Here is a 23,079-nt window from a genome sequence, read left to right as displayed (position 1 = left end):
AAAATAAAGATTACAAGTTAATTGATAAATACAATTAACCAAGCTAATTCACCTATACGAATAGATACAGAAATACTTTTTTATTAGATTTTATAATTATATATCTGATGTCATATTCATTTTAAAATATTTCCAAATATAAATAGTAATAAATAGATCTATAGTCAATTACACATTTAGCGTAGATTTAAAGTAATAGAAAGATGTAAATATTATATTTCCTATCCCTGCAGATCATATAGGCACTTTCTACGTTGTTTTTTTTAGTGTTTCCTTGTACTTGTAATTATAGAAAGACTAATGCAACATCTGTCTTGTTAGACATGTACGGTGAGCCATGAAAAAATTGACAGTTTGACTCTTAGAAGTAATTATTATAGTATATAACACTATGGTAGAAATAAACTAAGCGTATGTCTTGCTAATAAAAAAAACAATTCATACTTTTTTGGTATATAGATGGTGAACACTATCGTAGAATAGAGTTAAAGAGAGAACAGGGAAAAAAAAAGAGATATGCTTACAAACCATAGTAGTATCATAAATAGTAGTAAAAGATTTATATATGACAGATATAGTCGATTCGGGTTAAATGAAAAGGCTGAACTTCCATCATTTCAGAGTCCACTGGCTGTTTACAATGATTTGCTAGCTACTGAGCTATTACCAATAACACTTACTGGATTTTCTACAACAAGACCATTAAGGAATGATGATTCTTGTATATTGAATGTACCACAAAGATCAATATTAGATTCTGGTACTGGTATAAAAGAGAATTATTATTCAAAAGATGTAAATTATGAGATTTTTGATCCATTTGCCACTATCCCATTGAGATCTGTAACCATGGAACCATCGTTTCTTTCAAAAGCTTGTGTGGGCATGGAACCTATATCTAGAAGGATCCCAAAAGGCCCATTTAAGATATTGGATGCTCCAAACTTACAAGATGATTTTTATTTAAATCTTGTAGACTGGAGCTCTACAAATTTGTTAGCTGTCGGACTTAGTTCATCTCTTTATCTCTGGAGTGCATCTACAAGTAAGGTAACCAACTTGATGAGTTTACCCGAACAAGATTTAGTTACAAGTGTATCATGGACTCAACAAGGAAATCATGTAGCAATTGGAACTAGGCAAGGATCGATTCAAATATGGGATGTTACAGCACAAAAAAAAGTTCGTACATTAGGAGGTCATAGAGCAAGAGTAGGAGCAATGGATTGGTGTGGTCCAATACTAGCAACAGGAGGTAGAGATCATACAGTTTTATTAAGGGATGTAAGAGAACAAGAACATTGGTGTAATAGATGGCTAGGTCATAAACAAGAAGTTTGTGGAGTTAAATGGAGTCCTAATGAAATGCAATTAGCTACCGGAGGAAATGATAACAAATTACTTATTTGGTCTCAAGGATATGAAACACCAGTTTGCCAGTTTCAAGAGCATACAGCTGCAGTCAAAGCTTTGTCTTGGAGCCCTCATCAATCAGGGCTCTTGGCATCTGGAGGAGGAACAGCAGATAGGCACATTAGAGTATGGAATACTGTAACTAACTGCTGTGTAATGGCTGTAGATACAGGATCCCAAGTTTGTAATATTGCATGGAGTGGAAATGTTAATGAACTTGTATCAACTCATGGGTATAGTCTTAATCAAGTTATTTTGTGGAAGTGGCCATCTATGCAAAAAATTGTTACATTAACAGGTCATACTTACAGGGTTCTATATTTAGCTGTGTCTCCTGATGGTCAAACTATAGTTACAGGAGCAGGTGATGAAACTTTGAGATTTTGGCAAATTTTTCCATCTGGAAGACCTAAAGGACCTAGAAATTTAGCTGCATTAGCTGTACCACATACTCCAGCTATGCGATAAATTATTATATTACTTTGTATACCTAGAACTATTTCTTTAATATAAATAGATTAAAACTCTAAAGCAAGAAATTTAAATTTATATTTTATTTTAAAATCACTTAGGAATAATTCTTAAGAATAAAAAAAAATTATTTATTCAGGAAATAATTACATTTATTACCCTATTATATTTATTCTACTACAAAACTTTTAATTTTTTCTAGAATTTTCATTGAAATTTAATAAAGTAATTACACTTCTAATTTAGTTATAAGACTTTTAATCAAATTTTTTTTTTGGAATATTAATATATATTTATTGACTACATATATATATATATATATATATATATATTGTTTTTAAGATATTTCTTTTTATTAAAATTTACTTTCTATAGATTTAATTTGAGTATTTAAAGGAAACAAACTTAATAATATTGTAAAAGTAAAAATACCATAATTCAATTGTAGATTATTTAAGTTCTAGTATAAATTAAACAAATTATATTTAATTAAATGATAAAATTCAGTGTTAAATATGATTATATTACAAATATAAATAAATAAATGCGAGTTATTATTTCTATTTTGTGTTTTCTGAAAGAAAAGAGAATATTTGATTATCCGATATATGAAATAAATCCAAAGTATTTCTAAAGTATAAAATCCTAAAAGCTCTATAATAGCTATATTCAAAGATTCATAACTTACTCCAAGATATTAAATTAAAGCTAAAAGTTAATTGATTTATTTTTATATTTTTTCTTTAAAATTTACATCTCTTTTTAGTGAACTTGCAATAAAAACTTTATAATACTTTTAGAGTTCAAAATCTATTAATAAAAAAAATGTTATTAGTTCGGTAATATAAACAATATTAATTTTAATATTAAATAGATTTAATGATTTAAAGATTTAACTTCTTTTTATTAAAGAGTTTAAGTTAGTTCATTGTATTTTAGATATTCTTAAGAACACTTGATTTCTAACATATATATACATTACTATTCCTATTCATTTTACAATATTTTTGAGATAAAAAAAATATAAACATTTCTTATTTACTCATTTGTTTTCTAATAAAATTAGGTTAACACAAAAGAAAAATCAGTGTTAGCAATGTTTTATATAAGTAATTACTTCAAGTTTATGATATTTGTAATCTAGCCACTTTATGGTAATAAAAAAAGTTTAAAATAATATAAAGTACATCTTGCATATACTATAAATAGTGAATAAAAAGATAATATTAATAATTCCAGTTTTTCAAGGTATAATTTCATTATTTAATATTATCTTAACATTCCATATTCTATTAATGAAAATAGATAATTCCTTAAATTCAAAAAAACTAAGATCAACAATATATTATTAAATAAATTCTAAGTATACTAAGTAATTATAATTAAATGTAATTGTTAATTTAAATATATCTTTATATTTCATTTGAGAAAATTAATAAGGGGAAAAAGTTATATGAATAATATATTAGACTTAAGAAAAATTAGCAATAATATTTAGATAAGAATTACTATGAAATAAATAAATATTGAACATAATAATCAGTTCTATATAAACAATATTAATATTTAATTTGATTTGAGGTAATAGGTGAATCAATAGTATTAGAATTTGTGGATACACTTGTACCACATTCAGTTGTAAATATTTTAATAAAATATTTATTCCATGTATTAACAATAGATTCAATACATTCTGGATTAGTGACTGTAGAAATATCACCATATTCTGTAGATCCGCTAGCAATTTTACGTAATAAACGTCTTACAACTTTACCACTACGTGTCTTCGGTATACCATCAACAATCACAATATGATCTGGAGATGCTACAGGTCCTATTTGTTTTCTTACACATTGTCTAAGCTCATGCTCAATATTTGGTGTCTTTAATGATTCCCCAATAATAGAATGGAAATGATCTGATCTTAATACAATAAAACAGACTAATGCATTACCTTTAACATCGTGTTCAACAGCAACTGCTGCAGCTTCAGACACAGATTCATGATTCGTAAGAGAATCCTCAATTTCTTTTGAGCTTAGACGATGTCCTGCAACATTTATTGTGTCATCAACACGTCCTGTAATCCAATAGTATCCATCACTATCTCTCATGGCTCCATCTCCTGAGAAATAATATCCTGGAAATGGTTTTGTATATAATTCTTCATGTAAATAATGAGCACCAAAAATACTTCTAAACATTCCAGGCCATGGATCTTGAATACACAAAACTCCAGATCCTACCCCTTCAATAGGTACACCAGTTTCAGGATTTAATATAACAGGTTTTATACCAAAAAATGGTAAAGTAGCGGACCCTGGTTTAGTTTTAACACAACCAGGAATTGGAGCAATAACAATACCTCCTGTTTCTGTCTGCCAATATGTATCAACAATTGGACACCGTCCATCTCCTACAATATTTCTATACCATCTCCATGCTGAAGGGTTAATTGGTTCTCCTACAGATCCTAATACCCTTAATGATGACCTATCATATTTTTTTACATACTCATCTCCAAAACGTTTAAGAGCTCTTAAAGCTGTAGGAGCTGTATAAAAGTGTGTTATTTTATATTTCTGTACTATTTCCCAATATCTACCAGGATCAGGATATGTTGGAACTCCTTCAAAAATTAAAGTTGTTAACCCATTACATAATGAAGCATATACTAGATATGAATGACCTGTAATCCAGCCTATATCACCTACACATCCAAAGACATCACCTTTATGAGTATCAAACAAATATTTTTGAGTAATGGCTGCAAATAATAAATATCCTGCTGTAGAATGTTGTACTCCTTTAGGAGTCCCTGTACTTCCAGACGTATATAAATAAAATAGAGGATCTTCACTATCCATCTCTTCAAGAGGACAATAAGATCTTTCAGATCTCATTAAAGCATTTCCATCATAATCTCTTCCTTCTACTACATTTATGGGTCCATTTAGGTGTTTAAATACAATACATGTATCAATTTCATGTAGATCCTCTAATGCCTCATCTACTATATCTTTCAAAGGAATAATTTTGTTACCTCTAATTCCCTGATCAGCAGTAACAACAATTTTACATTTTGCATTGATTAATCTCTCTAGTAAATTACGAGCTGCAAATCCTGCAAAGACAACCATATGAACAGCTCCAATTCTCGCACAAGCCAACATTGTATAGATAGTTTCTGGAATCATGGGCATATATATACCTACAGAATCACCCTTCTTTATTCCAAAACGTTTCAAAACATTTGCCATTTTACATACATTTCGAAATAATTCCATATAAGTTATTTTCTTAGTACAATCTGGATTATCTCCTTCCCAAATTAATGCAACTGTATCTGGTTGTTCTTCAGCCCATCTGTCTACACAATTATCACATACATTTAATTTCCCATTAAGAAACCAGGACATGCGATCCTGAAATTCAGGTCCTTGACTCTGTACTTGTGTGAAATCCCTAATCCATCGCAGATGTTGTCTTGCAATATCACTCCAAAATGCATCTGGATCAGATATACTACGTTCATACATCGAATAGTATGTATTTATGTCTGATATATGATATGGTTTATCCGGCGTGCTAGGAGGATCATATGACTCATGGAAAGGAAGAGATTTTTTTCTATATTCAACTGTATCTACATTTTCCATCAAGGATGACAAGTCAATTTCCTCATCATTTGTAGATGAACCAGTCAGTGGGTGATACAAAAAGTTATCTTCAGTCTTTTTAAAGTAGAGATTTGATCCAGGGGATGACTTCTGTGTATTTTTCATTATTCAGATGTTTCAGTTGACAGTAAAACCACTTACAAAACTAATGGATTGCAATATATTGGTGTAGGATTTGGAAAATATATATGTATTAATATAATAGATTGGGAGTAAAAAGAAACAATTAAAATGTTAACCCACACTTGGAATGTATGAATATATTCCCGTAACACTCGGAAAAGCTAGGTGATCTTATTTCTCTCATTTCCGACAAAAAAGATGTCTACCAAGTACCGCCAAAATGTGTATCCATCTTTAAGGCGCCCGCTATTAATTTTCAATATTTCTTTTGAAGATTATAAAGTGACTGTAAGAATTGGATGTTTCTGAGTATATTGAGGTCTATAGATGTAAATATTTATTATTGCGCATTTACTCTCCACCTGTTACTTTTGTTTTATGGTCTTGTTCATGACTGGTACGGGGAGTCAGTAAAATTTACTGATATTGATTATTCGGTAGGTTATCTTTTTTGTATTATAATCCTTAATATGTAAAAAATATACTTGTAATAATCACCTATAATATATATATATAGGTTTTTATAGATGCAGCAAGAGCTGCTTATAATGGCCAATCTCCATATTCTAGAGAAACATATAGATACACACCTTTGATTGCATATATAACATGTATAAACTTCTTTTTTAATTTGCAAATTGCAACGAAGATGTTATTTTGTTGTATTAACATATTGGCTGGTAAACTTCTAAATACAATTTTAGAGATGATGGTATTCATTAAAATAGATAATAAGAATTCAAAAGAAAAACAAGATAATATTAATATGTACATTTTAAAGAATCCAATATTTAGGGATATTTTAGTATCATTATGGTTGCTAAATCCATTCTCAATTGTAATAGCTGCAAGAGGAAATGCTGATGTAATTCCTTCAATATTAGTTTTGTTAACTTTGTACTATATAATGAAGGCTAAGGTTGAATTATTTAAAAGGAGAAAATATTTAATATATTCAGGAGTATTTTTTGGTTTAGCTATTCATTTTAAGTTATATCCAATCATTTATGCTGTGCCATTTATATTTTATATTAATCCTTATTATTTAAAAATGAAATGCTCAATTTATAAATATATAATCAAATTTCCAATTGAACTGTTTACTTCACTAGATTACAATCAATTATTATTTGGGTTTACAAGTTTCTTGGTATTTTCTTTATTATTTGGATTTTTTTATTATTTATATGGGTGGACATTCATTTATGAAACTTATCTTTACCACTTTATACGCCGAGATCAACGCCATAACTTCTCACCATTTTTTTATTTATTTTATTTAACAATGGATCCGAGTAATAAACCCTTCAATTCTGACTTGTTATATAAATCGATTTCACTGATTTCTTTGACATCTCAAATTGTAACTGTTATGTTTGCTGGTATAATATTAGTTAATAAACAAGAATGTTGTATGGCCATATTTATTCAAACAGTTCTATTTGTTGCATTTAACAAGGTCTGCACATCTCAATATTTTATTTGGTGGTTTATGCTTATGCCAATAGCTATTTTTATTTATATTTTCAATAATATTCCTCAACAATACAATGACAAGAGATCGCTAGATTCATATGAAATATTTTGGATAATAATTGAGACAACTATTCCAATATCTATATCTTTAATACTATGGTTATTTGCAAAATTAACTTGGCTATATTTTGCTTATAAATTGGAAATGTTAGGAAATTCCTGTTTTTTAAGTGTAAGTGCACTTTTTTTTTTCCTATTAGATACTTTTTTTATATGAAGAATACCAATGTAGAATTTCCAACTTTTTTTTTTTTACTATCAGATATTTCATTCAAGTCTTTTTTTTCTGCTTACAAATGTAAATATTGTCGTTACATTTTTAAAGTATCAAGGCAATAACTTTTATAAGAAGCTGCTATAAATACTTCTAAATACTTTGCAAATTTTATATTTATTAAAAAGTAGCCTAGATTAATCCCAAATAAACTTTAGAAAGACCTCGTTACTCCTTTTAAATAAGTATACCAAATTTAATATTTTATTATTATAAATCATTAGTAGACTGATGCTTTGTAATTTTAAAACCATATATTAAGTTTATAAATTTGATAAAATTCAAAAGATATTCAATTTATAGATTCTATTAAATATTAAACATTATCCACCACATTGCAGGTCACTATCTAGAATACTGTAACTGTTTTTGCTAAACCTCTGGGTTTATCTGGATCTATTCCTTGTTGAACTGCAAGGTAATATGCAATTAATTGAAATGGAATGACTGCATTTAAAGCAGTTAAAGGCCCATTTGAAGGTATTACTATACATTCAGAAGCAACATCTTGGCATATTTGTGGATTATCCGTAATGCATATCACTTTTGCTCCTCTAGCCTTCACTTGCTGAGCAACATTAAGCATTAAAGAAGTATATTCATCTGACAGAATCACTAGGAATACAGGAGTTCCTTCAGATTTATCTATTAAAGCAAATGGACCATGCTTTAAAGCTCCACCTGGGTATCCTTCAGCATGAATGTATGATATCTCTTTGATTTTGAGCGCTCCCTCCATAGCTACTGGATATCCAAGCCCACGTCCAAGAACAAATATATTTTTGTAACCTATAAGCTTTTTTGCAATTTGTTCACACTGATCTTTAACTTGGAGCGTAGTTCCAATACTTATTGGAACCCTATGTATGGCTTCTAGCAACTCATTACAGTTGTATAAAGAAGAATTAATTTCTCTATTTTGAGCAAACCAAGTTGCAATCAAACACAAAACCAAAACTTGAGTAGTAAATGCCTTGGTAGAAGCTACTGCAACTTCTCTTCCTGCGTTTAGATACACACCACAACCTGTAGTTCTAGCTAATAGAGAGCCTACAACATTCACTACTGATATTTTGGGGATTCCTAGTTTATCCGCCATCATTGTTGCTTTTACTGTATCTGCAGTTTCCCCACTCTGTGATACAGCAATAATTCCTGCATTATACTTCGGATAACCCGTAATTTGTGTCTCAGAGGCATCTTTTGCTGATACTGTGTTAAAACCACAAATATTTTCCATTATTAACTGAGCAAATATACCAGCATGGTAACTTGTACCACATCCAAGAATAACAAGATTTTCAATATTTGAAAGTTCATTTTTATGCATATCTAAACCCCCTAATTTTACTTTATTATTGTATGGAGAGATACGGCCCCCAAAATTTAAAGAACGGGCCAAAGCATGTGGCTGTTCAAATATCTCCTTCATTGTCCAGTGAGAATAGGGAAATGGTGAAGGTTCAACCTTTTCATGCTGAAGTTCTATCAATCTTGAAGGAGTTACTAATTTCTTTATTCCCTCTGGAGATAGTACTGCAATTTCACCATCTTGTAAAGCTACATATTGATTTGTATAATTTGCTAAAGCTGAGGTCTCTGATGCAACATATATGTGATCTGATTGTACACCTACTAGTAGAGGAGATCCATGGCGTGCTAGTATCATAACATTTGGATAGTCTCTATGTAGAACGGCAATTCCCCATGTCCCTTGGAGACGCGATAAAGCAGATTCTACTGCTTCTGAAAATCCTTTACCCTCATCCAAATATGATCCGATTAAGTTTGCTATAACTTCTGTATCTGTTTCTGATAAAAAGTGTATACCCTTATGTACCAGCTCTTCCTTTAAACTTAAGTAATTCTCAATAGTCCCATTGTGTACTAAACTAATTCTATTTTTGTAGTCCTGGTGTGGATGTGCATTCAGATCTGTTTTACCACCATGTGTAGCCCATCTCGTATGTGCTATCCCAATATTGTGATGCTCATGCACGTCTTTTGATATATTTTTGATATGTTCAACTGCATCTCCATTGTCACTTGAAGCAAATTTAGTGGTAAATAAGCCTCCCTTTCCATCTAATGTGCTCATTCCACAGGAATCATAACCTCTATTCTGTAAAATTTCAATTCCTTGAATCAAAATACTTTGAGCATTTCCAGAGCCCATATATCCCACTATTCCACAACATTCTACTTTTCTTGCATTTATATTTGCAAATCTGCTGATATTTTTTAAATCAATTCTTTTTTTTCTTATTGACTCTTTGCCTTCCATTCCGTTTCTAAATCTGTTTTGGAAATTCTGACTCATATTGCTAATATTTGGGATAAAAGGCGATAAAATCCCACAATAAACTTTCCAGTACATTGTTCTATAGTTTTTTTTATGTATATTAGATTTTAATGTAACTAATTGAATAATTCTGTATAAGTAAATATTTACTTTTCAGTTGTTTGTGAACATGCATAATAAAAAAGGCGCTTTGGACATGTTCACATATTTCTGGTACCCAATATTAGGAAGTCAGAACTTTTCCACATAAAACCGGTATTTTTATGGCGGTAAAAACATATTTATATTATAACAGTACCATCATTAGGCGGGAATTGTGTGTGCTCATTTTTAATTTTAACTTTGGTAAGGTGATAAGGAGTTTGTGATTAAAAGTATACCGATTTGTGAACTACACAGAAATTTAGTAATAACACATTAAATTAAACTTTAATTATTTTTTTTTAGCTGGGGAGATTTGCAGGAGATAATATTAATGTCTAAGCTGCGATGTGTCTAGGCAAGGATAAATGTTGGTATTCAAGAATTTCTGGAGATTATATCTAGTTTTGTCTATTAAACAGATTTGGCTATTTTTTTACTTAGTAAAATGTGAAGATTCTTCTGTTACAAATTTATCTGATTATGCTAATAATGATACTAGATTATGGCTTAACTTCACCTCTGAACCATTTAGATCAAATATGAATTATACTATAAGAGTTGACAGGATGATGAATGCAATTGAAAATTTAGATATTCAAGCTGTTGAGGAATTTTTGAAGCTTGATGAGTACTCAACTTCATACTATAAAACTAACGAAACTGAAGGATTAGTGAACATTTACTCTTTGTATGATAATGCTCCAGGGTGGGGGGGTGAGACTCCCTTAACTATTTTATCTCGTCACTCAACACCTAGAAGTAGTGCAATGATGTATTATCTTTCTTTAAAAGGAATGAGTTCAGAAAAGGCTCAAATAAGGGGATATACCCCACTGATTCTGGCAATAATGCACAAAAATTTTGGGGCAGTTAAGGTATTATTAGAGTTAGCTGAAAGACAACATGCATTTCAACCCCATAATGGAATTTCAGATATAAAAAATAATCGAATAACACCAAATAATTTTACTAAGAGAAAATTCACTTTAATTGATACTAGGGATTATACAGGGCGAACAGCATTATTTCATGCTGTTTTAACAGAGGATGAAAAACTAGTAAGCTTGTTGTTGAATGTAAGAGCAAACCCTAATATTAGAGATATTTCTGGAGTTACTCCTTTACTAGTAGCGGCCAGCAATAATTTGCTATCAATTGTTCGTCTCTTACTCTATAATGGAGCAGATCAAACAATTACTGATAATAACAATAATGATCCATTATCTGTAGCAATTAAAATGAACCATCCTGATATTGTAACTTGCTTATTGGAAGATCCTACTTTTTACAAAAATTATTTGAATAGATATTCAATGGGACATTATAAGAGTTATGCAGTCAGACCTCCTTATCATGTTCGTCGCTTGCTAGATATACTTAGACTTCTTCAAGTTCAGCAGTCATCTATTATAAATCTCTTTCGTATAGAGTATGCAAGACAAGATACCAGCCTATGTGACGTTAAAGATGAGGAAGGAAGATCTTTGTTGAATGTTGTCACATCTCGAGAGATGTATGCTTTATTGGAAGAGATACTAGAATTTTATAGAAATGCAACTAAATTTAAGTATCAAGGCTTTACTAGCTGTAATCCTCACTTGCTAGATAAATCTTCAAAGGGTCCAATAGACTTTCTATTGAGCAATATAATAAATTCTTCAAATTTCCAAGTATCAAGTTTAGTAAATATAAAACAAAATAATATAGAAAATACTGATATTGGCAACTATTTAGATGATATAGATATGAGTTCCTCATATGGAACCAAAATTTCTCATCTAGATGATAGAGACCCTGATCCTCGTCAAGTTCTCCTAGCTTCTCTTTTACAGTTATCTAACCCATTGGATTACTCTTCTTATTTGTTTGAATTACTTCGTAAAGGAGGAAATCCAACTGCATCTGCAATCAATGCGATGGTAAGATCACTAAAAGATCCAAGTCTCCTGTTTCTGCATCGTATATCCAGGGATGGTCACAATGCTCTAACATTTGCATTGTTTAATGGACAAATTGCAGAAGCTCGTGAGATTCTTAATATCCTAATAGATTATCAGTATTTGGATAATGCTAACTGTAGATCTGCTCTCAAACTTGCTATAAATCATGCATCAAGGACCGGAGCTACTTCTGTAATTACGGAAATAGCTTTAAGAAGTCCTGAGACATTACATGAATGGATTTGTGAAAGGGATTTAACTAATGTAATTTCTGTAGATCAACTCAAATTTGTATTTTCTAATCTACCCAGAGATTTTGAAGGATTTTCAAAACGACCAAATCTATGTAAACCTTTATATACAATTGTTAAAAAAATATTAGACTCTACTAGCCAAATTGATTCTGCTGATATAGTAGCAGTCATGCTTCATCCGAATGCAGTTCTTCCATTCCTTGACTCTGAAGATGTGACAATGACACTCAAAATTGTGGGGACTAGTTTAAGCTTATCAGCAATATTAGGGTTAACTCCTGTATTATGTACAGAATGGATCTCACAATCCGAATACTTTCAATCACCTTATTGTTATCCAGATACTGAGACTACAAGAGATCAAAAAGAACAAAGAAATACTCAAAATAATGAGTTTGTTCCATTATTTTGGCAAGAAGCAAATTCAGGATTTTTTACATTAGAAAATAATCATATGAATCTTAGAGTAATTAACTGGAAGAAACGTAAACAAGTTTTGGATCTGGTATTTTCTTGCCCTTTGCGGAAAGTAGATCCTACTTTAAAGACATTTCAAGAAAGAGTTTTAATAATTTTACTCATAGCTTTGATTTTCTGGATTGCATGTTCTTCTTTTACTATTGTCTACTCATCTAGAAGCCAACATGATGTTTGTAGGTTTGTCCCAATTTTAGAACAATCCAATTCCGAAAATCTTTACTTGACGAAATCTGAATGGAAGGCTTATAGATTAATAAGAGTATTGAAGTTTATTTCACTACTTTATTGTATAATAGTTTTGACTTCAGTAGGTAGAGTTCGTCATGTAGTATATACAGGATTTCTACTTGCTTTGGGAGTATTATTAAGAGCTAATCAATTACTTTCACTTAGAGGAAATGATGCTACGGATATTGCAACAGCTTTTATTAGGGAAGAACTCACTGAAAAAGAAAATAATATTTGGCATAAAGACCTAGATGATAATGCTGAAGAAATTCATGAACAAACAATAAGGCCCAATAAAAATTTAAATTATAACAAACAAAAGCATGACTTAATCAACGATACTGTATGTGATGAATTTGATGTTCAACAAACTTTAATAAATACTGGATCTGCAGAATCACAAAAATCTTTTCAAAATGATATAGTTGAAAAGGAACAGATATCTATAGAACAATATGCAAATGTTACTCTATTGGTTGGAATATGTGCCTTTGGTATTGCTGTTGCATCTAATATCCAACGTTATCTATTTGGGAATTTCAGAGAATTTTATAGATATAATGAATCTTATAATTTTGTAACTAACAATATTCATATTGCAGTGTTTACAGAAGTCATTTTAGTTATAAATACTTGGATCCTTGCATTCGCAATTCTAAAGGTCCCTTCTCTACTTATACTTATGTTACAACAACGAATTCAAGTTATAAAATACTTTCTGCATGCATACCCAGATATTAATTATGGAATGTTTAACTCTGTTAAAAGAAATGTAACACCTGAAATAAATTCTGAAGGAGTATTTCCACCTAACTTTTCCAACCAATTTTCAATACTAAACCCTTCTGGGGCTGTTTTCATTCCTCCTGGAAGATTTGATATAGTACTATGTCAGTGGGTTCGTGTAAGGCATGCAATTATGAGAAGAATGCATCGTAGATATTTAGTGGCCTGTAGGCCTTACAATAATATCTACTTTGTTATTGGTTTAACCGTTGCTTTAACCATCTGGTTTAAACATCTTCAGCCATTCTCTATACCACCGGATACTAAAGATATCTTTTATTTTACATTTTTAGATGAATTTGGATTTACACTTCTAATGATATTTGCTGCTTATAGTATAACACTTTTAGTTATTGTATGGCTTGCAAATCATTCAAATATGATTACAGAGACTCTACATTGGAAATTATTTTGGGATGCATTTTCCTTTATGCCTCCGTGTTCAGCTCAGCAAATTGTACTTCAACATATTAAATTAACTCAAGATTTAGATACAGAGGATAGAAGAGTTGCTTTATGGGGAATACCAATTACTAATAATATCAGAAATTTGGTTTTTTTTCTTGTAATAGGTCTTTGGGTATATATTATTATCTTGGGAATATCAAAAGCCTTTTTGGAATAATAACTTAATTATTTTCCCTCTTATAAAATAATATATACAATATAAATTTAATCTATTACAACTATAGTGAAATAATATCTTTTTTTATTATTTCAATATTTTAACCTTTGATAGATTAAATAATACATTTTTTTCATTAAATATAATTAGGGTGATTTAATATATATTTCAACCCCTTATAATAGTAGTATTCAACTTCATTTTAACTTATTTAAATATTGTAAATTTAATATAAATAATTTATAATATAGGATACAATTTAATTATTATATTAGTAGTAATCTTATTAGTAGGGTCTTAGGTATAAACCAGTACAATGTTACTTCATGACTGATCCTTAAAATAAACTATTTTTATTAATTAGAAAGTGAAAGAATATATTTGTATTATTTCGAATATATTATTTGAATGTAAAAAGTAATCTTAGACTTTATTTTGATTTTATATTTTATTGACAAACTTTACAAGTCAATACCTGCTTATACTTATTTTTACTTTAGAAAATATACTTAATTGTCTTTTAAGGTCATTATAATATCATATTAACTATAATTAAGTTTTAATATTATAAAAGTATACTTAATATTAAAATACTACATTATTATATAAACTTTAAAAAAGCTAAATTTTTGAATAAGTATATACAATATTCTTTTTTATTATTATTTAGTCTATGAAATAAAGATATTGATTCAATATTTAATCTTATATTAAAATATATTTTAAAAATGATAGATTATACAAATTCTAAACTAAAAAGGATAATGTAAAATTATTGTAAAGTTAATATTTAACAAATTTCCAAACATTTTGCCATAAATTCCAAAAAATCATTTTCCATCCTAATAGATATAGTATGACCAATATTAGGATATATTTTATTTTGGTAATTCTTTGGTTTTATAATAGATAGGACAATATCTTGACATCTTTTAGACCAAAATAATGGGACTCTAGGATCTGATTCTCCATGTAGAATTAAAAATTTAGTATTCTTTTTAACATCATCTGTGACTTCAAATGTAATATAATTATTTAGTAACTCAACTTCTTTCTTCTTACAAAAATTATTAATCAAAGGTAACCAACCTCCTACTACTATACAAAATCCAAATGTACACTTTATAGAACTTAAAGCAATAAAGTAAGATGAAGCTGCACCTTGTGAAAAACCCCCAATTCCAATTCTACTTGACTTAATACCTTTTTCTATTTCCTCTAAAACTATATTTATTATTCGTGATGAAGTTTTAAAAAGGTGTTCTGGTTCTTCAGGAAATAATGGTTCAAATTTCAACATATCAAACCAGGCTCTAAATGGGTATCCTTCAAGATATGTTAGTGAAATTATAGGTGCAGTCAATAAAATTATCTTAGTTCTTCTAAGTGATTTATATTGTTGAAATATTTGGATATATCTCAGAAAACTATCTGCTGTATCCCCTCTCCCATGAAGCCATATAAAAACAGAATTGTAGTATTCAGGTACATAATTATATCCTTCTCCACCATATCCATCACCTTTTTCAATCATTCCAATATATATCTAAATAATTACATCAGTAATATAAGATTAAATCACCACTACACAGTACTAAGGTATTTTCTTACAATATTTGGCGCCTAATATAACATGGTATCGTATATACAATCATTTTTATTTTTTATTACCGCTACATGTATTTAGTTGGACATTTGGGTGGGGTATATAGAATTCCACATCTTAAAATTTTAAATACAGGGAATTAAATTATTAAAATTAAGTTCTATTAATGGGCAAATGTAATAATGTTAGGGATTCTTATTTTCAAAAAGGGCTGGAGAGACTAAGGAAATATAAGATAAGGGAAGATGATAATGATTCAGTGGCTAAAGATAATAGTAAATGTTTTACTTTTGAAAACAATAATACTGAGAGTTTGGAACAATATAGAACATCTTCAGAAATATATAGTAAGACAAATATTAGAAGTAATTTGAATAGCGAGAATGAAAAAAGGGGAGATATAGAAGTTCCGATTAATACTTTGGATTCGTATTCTAAATCAAGTTTATCTTTTTATGATAATAAAAAAGATGAGTTTTCTAAATATGAAAATTTGGATAATTTAAAAAAAAGGGAGAAAAAGAGAAGATTTAAATTAAAGATTGGTGATAAAGGAAATAAAAGTGATATTGATGTAGATAATTTTTTGTCTAAATTAGATGTACTAACATCTGCAAAAAAACAATCTGCAAATAGTCATGAATATTATGACTTAAATAAAAATAACAACATATCAAAAAAGATATATGGGGATAGTTTATATGAAGATAGATTATTTGAATCAATAAACTGCAATTTAGATGAAAAAGCAGAAGATTCAAATAATATGATAGTTAATAAGACCCCACAGGAGTTAAATTTAAATATAGAAGAATTAAGTTCATTAGAAAGGTTATTAATTCCTTTTGTTTTTAAAGATGATTCTATATTATATGAAGTTAAAGAATGGATTCCATCTACTTTTTTTAACTTGAAATCAAATATAATATCAAATTTAGACAATTCAGATTATAACAAAGTAGATGGGAGAAGCTTGGCATTTTTTTATGAAAAATGGATTGAACAATATGGATATTTAGCCTGTATAACAAATAATTTTACTCGCCCACTAACAGAAAGTTTTGTTTTTGGTGACAATATTCAAGTATGTCGTGATACTAAAAAGTATCCAAATTATTTTTTAGATATTAATGATTCGGTAGTTGTCTCCGTTCAGGATAATTGTGGAAGAGTTGTATTATCTAAACTTATATCTGTTGCTAATACACAGTTGAAGTTAATTAAAAAAATGAATGAAAATAAAGATAACTTAAATTCAGAGGATCAGTCAGAAAGATCAAGGTGGGGTTTAATATCTATAAAATCTAGAACTAAATTATGGTGGCTTTGTAGAGCTGCTCAACATTGCAAATATATTAATAAATATGGTAAGACTTATCAGAAATATTCTATGAACTTTAATAATCACAATATTACTTCATTCGATATTGATAATTCAATAGATACACCAGATTCACTTTCTACAATTGCTTCTATTAATACTGCTAAAGATACAACTATGGACCTTTTTGAGAATGATACCAAATCTGATATAGATTATTCAGATACAGATAATAAACTAAAAATAGATGAGAATTTGGATTCTAAATGGAATGAAATATTGGATCTTAGTACTTCTAGTAAAATGAGACCTTGGGAGAAGTGGTCTAAAGGTAGAATTGATATAAAAGGTTTATATAATTTGAAGGATTCAAAAAGTGAATGCAGTAATATTAATGCATATGATAACAATAAAGACAAAAAGACTGAGAATATACAAGGTTTAAAATTTATAAATGTTGAAAAATCAAATCAAAAGTCAAATTTTGATTCTCAATACCATATATTTAAATTTATGCTCTATAATTTAGGACCTATGCCAACTTGGACTACTTTAGGTAATAAATCTGGTGATGATTTACCTATATATACTATTATAATTGAACCACCAAAACAACTTTCATTAAGGGAACAAAGTCAGGCAAGAATTAGAAGGATAAAACTAAAGAAACAAGCTGAAAATCTCGCAATAAATCACTTTGATATATTAGATTCTAAGACTATGGAACTAAAAGTTGAAAAATTAAAACATTGGAATTCATATTTTAATTTGAACTTATTTTTACCTGAATACCCAAATATAAAAAAAGTGAAGATAGAGTCAGTAACAGAAAATGAACTAAAAAAAATAAATTCTAGTATCTCACAAGATAATATATTGAATTTGGAAGAACCAGTTGATAATCTTAAACACAATTTTGAAATTCTAAGCAATTCATTAAATAATATAAGTTATTCCTTGGAAAATAGTGAATCTTGTGACGAACTGAATAAAATATATGAAAAAGTTGATTTTACTCCATCATTGCCTTTGGAAATTGAGTACATTTCTGATGAACAGTTAGATAATTTAGATGATGGGGAAGTAGACTATATAGAAGATGATATAATTCATAAAATAAATAAGGGTGAAAATTCTATAGATTCTGAATATTCAATAAAGAAAGATATCAAGCATATTAAATCTTCATCCGAAAACTCAATAATAGAAAAAGAAATATCAGAACAAATAATAAACACACCTTTGGATAATCACGAAAAAATTAATTTTACTAATAATTTATTAGATAATGGAATAAAAGAGAATTTATCTTCTGAATCTTTAGAAGATAAAAATTTAGTACGAGAAATATTAACTCAAGAACAAAGAGTAACATATAATCGCTTAAAGAAGATAAGGAACAAAAAGAGAAAGTTAATTCGTAAAATAAAAGAAGAATATGGGCATTTATTAGAACAGGAAGCAGAAGAAAGTGAAAATGATGATGATAATATTTATGGACTACATAAGATAACAAAACAAAGTAACGATTTACAAGATGAAGATGATGAATATGGTGATAATGATTTAGATTGGGATGAAATTAGTGATATTTCGGATTTAATAGATAATAGAGTAATTGATGATGAAATTGGTTTAAATGGAGATGCTATGCAAGCTCATTTAAAACATATTCAAGAAATTGAGGAGAAGCAATATCGTCAGTTGTTCACTTTAGAAGGCTTAAAAGAACGAAAATCTTCATTACATAATTTATCTAATTTAGTTGATGATAACTTAGATGGTGAAACTCGTCTTGAACGTAGGAGGAATGAGGTGAGTAATCATTTTATGTATATGGATGATGTAATTAGCGAACTTTGGACTGATGATGAATATGAAGATGATGAATACGAAGATGAAATTTTAAATGATGATAGTCTTGCGACATTAATAGGTGTTGATACTAATTATTGGAAAAAGTTTGTTAAATTTGGTTCAGAATCTCAATCAGAAAGTGGAAGTGAGATTGATAAATTAAGACAAAGTAAATTTGAGGAGTTAAAAAGAGGATTAATTAAAGAGGCATCAGGTCAAATAAAACATCTTAAACAGATAATAATAAATAAAGATATAAATTTCAATAATTATAATAACTCAAATAATATAGAAAAATCAATCATAGATCTTAGTTCTATGGGGGAAAATATTAATAAAGAAACTAATCATGAAGTAAATCTATTAGATGTATCTAGTGAAAAACAGTCAATAGCAATTAAAAAGTTGGAAGAACTTTTGCAATCAATACATTTAGCATGTTATAGATGTATATATTTAAATTCACATGTATTTGATCATATTGAGATTTCGGACTATCTTGAAAAAAGACAAGTAGCAAAAAAAATCCGTAAAACTGAAAACATAGGCAGTAATAAAATAAATAAAGATATTAACAATATAGATTCTGTATTTTGGAAATCTGAAAATACTGTTGATAATATTAAAAATCCTATTATGCAAATAAATAATTTGAATAATATTAAATCTCTAAGTGATCAAATAGATAAAAAATCTAATAATTATTTTGAAGAATCTATTAATAATGATGATAAGTCTATTAATAAAGTGTCTAATTTGAAAATAACTAAGAAGTTTATTCAACGTGGAGGTGGTCGTTTTACTATTATTGGATAAATAGTATTACAAAGTGAGTTTGAAGTTTAATAATATGTTACTAAATACAAAATAACCCAAATATACAATTAATCTCATTAAAAATATTCTATTAAGATTTTATTATATAATTACTAATAATAACTTCAACTTTATTACTTTAATATGTTTTTGTTATTTATACACAACTTAAGGATATTAAAATATTAAGTTTTATATATCTTAAGATCATTTCTTCCAAAATGAATATTTAAGAAAATTTATTAATTTTAATAATCAATATAATTTATTTTAGTTATAAATAAAAAATTTATATTTAAGATATAAAGGAATTATTATTTTGGAACTATTTTAGAAATATTTTATACTACAGAGAATAGGCTCTTATCCTTTAATAACATTTATAGTATGTTTTCTATTATGTATAATGTAGATATGTAACTTTTAGTAAATAATACCCCAAAAAATGAGGCTTAAAGTTGCTAATAATAGATAAGAAGTTAATTATGTATTACAAATGATCAATATGATATTATAAATCTTAAAATAATAATCTTTGAAGTTTTTATTTTATTATCTTTATAATCATTACTATTTAATTGCTTCAAAAAATATAAATAACTAAATAGTATTATCCATCTATTTTTTGAAATAAATATTATTATTCTATTATCATTTCTATATTTTATAGATTTTTTTTTAAATACAATCTAGCTTAATTTATTAATTTAATCATTAACATTGGAGTATTAGATATATATATAACTTTAATTATAAAACATATAATCAAATAAATTATGTAATTTAATGACTTTAATTATTATTTTTTTTTTTAATTTTAAAAATAATTCATAATTAACTTAAAATTAATAAATAAACTTTCATTATATCATTTTTAAATTCAAAATTCAATTTTTTATTTAAATATTAATCTTAAAATTACATTATCAAATATATAATGAATATAATTACAGAAGACAGGATAAATATTTCGTTTATTTTAAAATTATTTCCAATGATTAAACTTTACAATATATTAGTTAATTATATTAATATAGTTTAAGGGCCAAGAAATCAATTTTTTAGTTCAATTATCATATATAAAGATCTTTAATATATATATCTTAATTTACTAATAAATTATTCATTTATATTTATATACTTTGAGAAAGGATTGAAATTATTACTAAATTTTAATAAAAATATATAGACCCTCTGAAATATTAAAATTTTAGAAAATATATTTAAGTAGTCATAAATAGCTGTTTATATTGAATTTAATATTAGATTTTAAGGTTTTAAACTTAAAATTATATATATATTTATTTATTTAGTAGAAATAGTAAGGTCATTTATATATATAATATAAATATAAGTAATAATAGAATTATTTGTATCTTATATATAAAAAAGTTTGTGATTTTTTTACTATAATTAAAATATAGTACTTTTTTGTAAAGAAATACTTAGGGTTTTGTACTTTTGATGATTATATAATTAAGAATCTTATATATCACAATAGTTTTTCTTAAATACATTAAATTTTAATAAATAATTTTCTCTTGTAATAATAATTCTTGAAATTTTATAATAAAATCTGTATTCCCTAGCTAAATAAGGGTTTATTTTTAAAATATATTTATTACCATATCTTTCTTTTCCGTGTATTTCTAGTATAATTTGATGAAAATCTTAGTCTAATTTTATTTATAAATAATTATATATTATTTATTAGATAACATACATTTAAAAAAAAGAATACAAATTCTTAGATATTTCGACATACTTTTTTTTAAATCGCGCTTGAGATGCACTTCAATATTAGATTAGTATTTTAAGATGTTCTCTGGAAGAAGGAAAGTCCCAGGTGGAGGACCAGCTCCATTACTTATTAATACTGAACGATCAACATGCCAAGTTTTAAGTAAGTTGAAATTGACTTCTTATTTTCTATTATTTTATTAGATAATAAATTCTTAAAAATTATTTATACATTTAATATTAGGTATTATATATATATTAACATCAACAATATCTTTAATATGTTTAATAATTCCAATTTTTTTTGTAAGTGAATTTAGTTCATTTATTTATGTTTATTATTCTTATGCCCTCATATATAGACATTTTCATGTAGTGATTATTATGCTTTAATATTTATACAAGTAGGTTAAAAACCCTAAATATATTAAAGTAATTAAAAATCTAAATATATTCTTTCTATCCTACTATAGGTTGTATTACTTTTAAATTTTATATGTATATTTATATTTATGTATTTAGGGGTTATTCATAATGGATCAGAACGTCAATATCTTAAACTAATAGGCATTGGAGTAATAATATTAATAATACAATGTGGTATAATGGCATTTGGATTATATGTCAATATTACATTGATTTTAGCAATAAAATCTCAACGTATAGAATGTATTACTGAAACTGAGCTATATTTGAGTATTTCATTATTAAACTTATTACATGCAACTACAACAACATTAGCTGCTTTAAAACTCCTTTTTAAATTATTTCAATCTCTTGTTAATCAATACAAAACTTATGAATCAGTTGCTTGAGACTAAATACAGATCTTTTTTTAACTAAATATAAGTAATATTATCTAGATTAATATTTAGATAATATTAATATAAAAACTTTAGTATATAATTGTAATGAAGATTTTAAGAAAAAATAAAAAATTTATGTAAAATTAAAACAATTGAGTAATTATGAACATTTCTAAAATTTTATAGATTATTTTATGATTTAAGATTAGCATTATTCTTAACATTTTTAATAGCTGATTTAAGATATTTCCATTTTTGAGCCTCTTTCCTATTGAATTCCTTATATTGCTTTCCAAGATATTGCTTCTTAATTTTTAAATCCATTTGAGCACTTTTTACATATGCTCTATGTTGCTCTTTAGTTAAACCTTTTCTATCAAATATGATAAACTTTTTATTTATTGGATATCCAGCATCTGCCATTTTCTTTCGTAATACTTTAAGAAGTGTACCATGTTTTGAGATGAATTTTTGAAATTTTAACATTCTTGCCGAAATATCCGCAATATCTTCTTTTAAATACATTTTAATAGATTTAATATAATTTCTATTTTCTGAATCTGATAATAATTTTATCAATGTAATTTTAAGATTTGGTTGACTATCAACTAAAAGTCTTAAATTAGAAAATTCTTTTTCAAGAATTACTATTACTTCATGTAGTTTTACTAGCTCTT

The 23,079-nt window shown here is 27.3% G+C and overlaps 8 protein-coding genes across 8 annotated transcripts; 5 read left to right on the top strand and 3 right to left on the bottom strand.

The window, feature by feature from the left end:
* Positions 1 to 516: 516 nt before the first annotated feature.
* cand_017470 (uncharacterized protein) lies at positions 517 to 1,881 on the top strand (the record flags this gene model as incomplete). Its single annotated transcript, XM_067211981.1, has 1 exon — positions 517 to 1,881. One exon carries the CDS (start codon positions 517 to 519, stop codon positions 1,879 to 1,881), a length of 1,365 nt encoding a protein of 454 aa, XP_067067248.1.
* Positions 1,882 to 3,443: 1,562 nt separating this feature from the next.
* Positions 3,444 to 5,669, bottom strand: cand_017460 (acetyl-coenzyme A synthetase; the record flags this gene model as incomplete). Its single annotated transcript, XM_067211980.1, has 1 exon — positions 3,444 to 5,669. The coding sequence occupies one exon, from the start codon at positions 5,667 to 5,669 to the stop codon at positions 3,444 to 3,446; it is 2,226 nt and encodes a 741-aa protein (XP_067067247.1).
* A 317-nt stretch (positions 5,670 to 5,986) lies between these two features.
* On the top strand, positions 5,987 to 7,810 carry cand_017450 (mannosyltransferase family protein; the record flags this gene model as incomplete). Its single annotated transcript, XM_067211979.1, has 5 exons — positions 5,987 to 6,124; positions 6,205 to 7,395; positions 7,486 to 7,521; positions 7,725 to 7,735; positions 7,801 to 7,810. The coding sequence occupies 5 exons, from the start codon at positions 5,987 to 5,989 to the stop codon at positions 7,808 to 7,810; spliced, it is 1,386 nt and encodes a 461-aa protein (XP_067067246.1).
* Positions 7,811 to 7,846: 36 nt separating this feature from the next.
* On the bottom strand, positions 7,847 to 9,874 carry cand_017440 (glucosamine-fructose-6-phosphate isomerizing family protein; the record flags this gene model as incomplete). The annotated part of the gene is made up of 1 exon (XM_067211978.1): positions 7,847 to 9,874. One exon carries the CDS (start codon positions 9,872 to 9,874, stop codon positions 7,847 to 7,849), a length of 2,028 nt encoding a protein of 675 aa, XP_067067245.1.
* A 434-nt stretch (positions 9,875 to 10,308) lies between these two features.
* On the top strand, positions 10,309 to 14,256 carry cand_017430 (uncharacterized protein; the record flags this gene model as incomplete). The annotated part of the gene is made up of 1 exon (XM_067211977.1): positions 10,309 to 14,256. One exon carries the CDS (start codon positions 10,309 to 10,311, stop codon positions 14,254 to 14,256), a length of 3,948 nt encoding a protein of 1,315 aa, XP_067067244.1.
* A 790-nt stretch (positions 14,257 to 15,046) lies between these two features.
* cand_017420 (phospholipase carboxylesterase family protein) lies at positions 15,047 to 15,790 on the bottom strand (the record flags this gene model as incomplete). Its single annotated transcript, XM_067211976.1, has 1 exon — positions 15,047 to 15,790. One exon carries the CDS (start codon positions 15,788 to 15,790, stop codon positions 15,047 to 15,049), a length of 744 nt encoding a protein of 247 aa, XP_067067243.1.
* Positions 15,791 to 16,028: 238 nt separating this feature from the next.
* On the top strand, positions 16,029 to 19,856 carry cand_017410 (uncharacterized protein; the record flags this gene model as incomplete). Its single annotated transcript, XM_067211975.1, has 1 exon — positions 16,029 to 19,856. The coding sequence occupies one exon, from the start codon at positions 16,029 to 16,031 to the stop codon at positions 19,854 to 19,856; it is 3,828 nt and encodes a 1,275-aa protein (XP_067067242.1).
* Positions 19,857 to 21,674: 1,818 nt separating this feature from the next.
* Positions 21,675 to 22,411, top strand: cand_017400 (uncharacterized protein; the record flags this gene model as incomplete). The annotated part of the gene is made up of 4 exons (XM_067211974.1): positions 21,675 to 21,759; positions 21,841 to 21,902; positions 21,959 to 22,000; positions 22,070 to 22,411. 4 exons carry the CDS (start codon positions 21,675 to 21,677, stop codon positions 22,409 to 22,411), a joined length of 531 nt encoding a protein of 176 aa, XP_067067241.1.
* Between the last annotated feature and the right edge of the window lie 668 nt (positions 22,412 to 23,079).

Source organism: Cryptosporidium andersoni (genome assembly GCF_001865355.1).
Source record: "Cryptosporidium andersoni isolate 30847 chromosome Unknown contig_3, whole genome shotgun sequence".
In the NCBI taxonomy this organism is placed as follows: domain Eukaryota; phylum Apicomplexa; class Conoidasida; order Eucoccidiorida; family Cryptosporidiidae; genus Cryptosporidium; species Cryptosporidium andersoni.
Note: the sequence above shows the minus strand (reverse complement) of the source record. Positions and strands in the feature narration are given on the sequence as shown.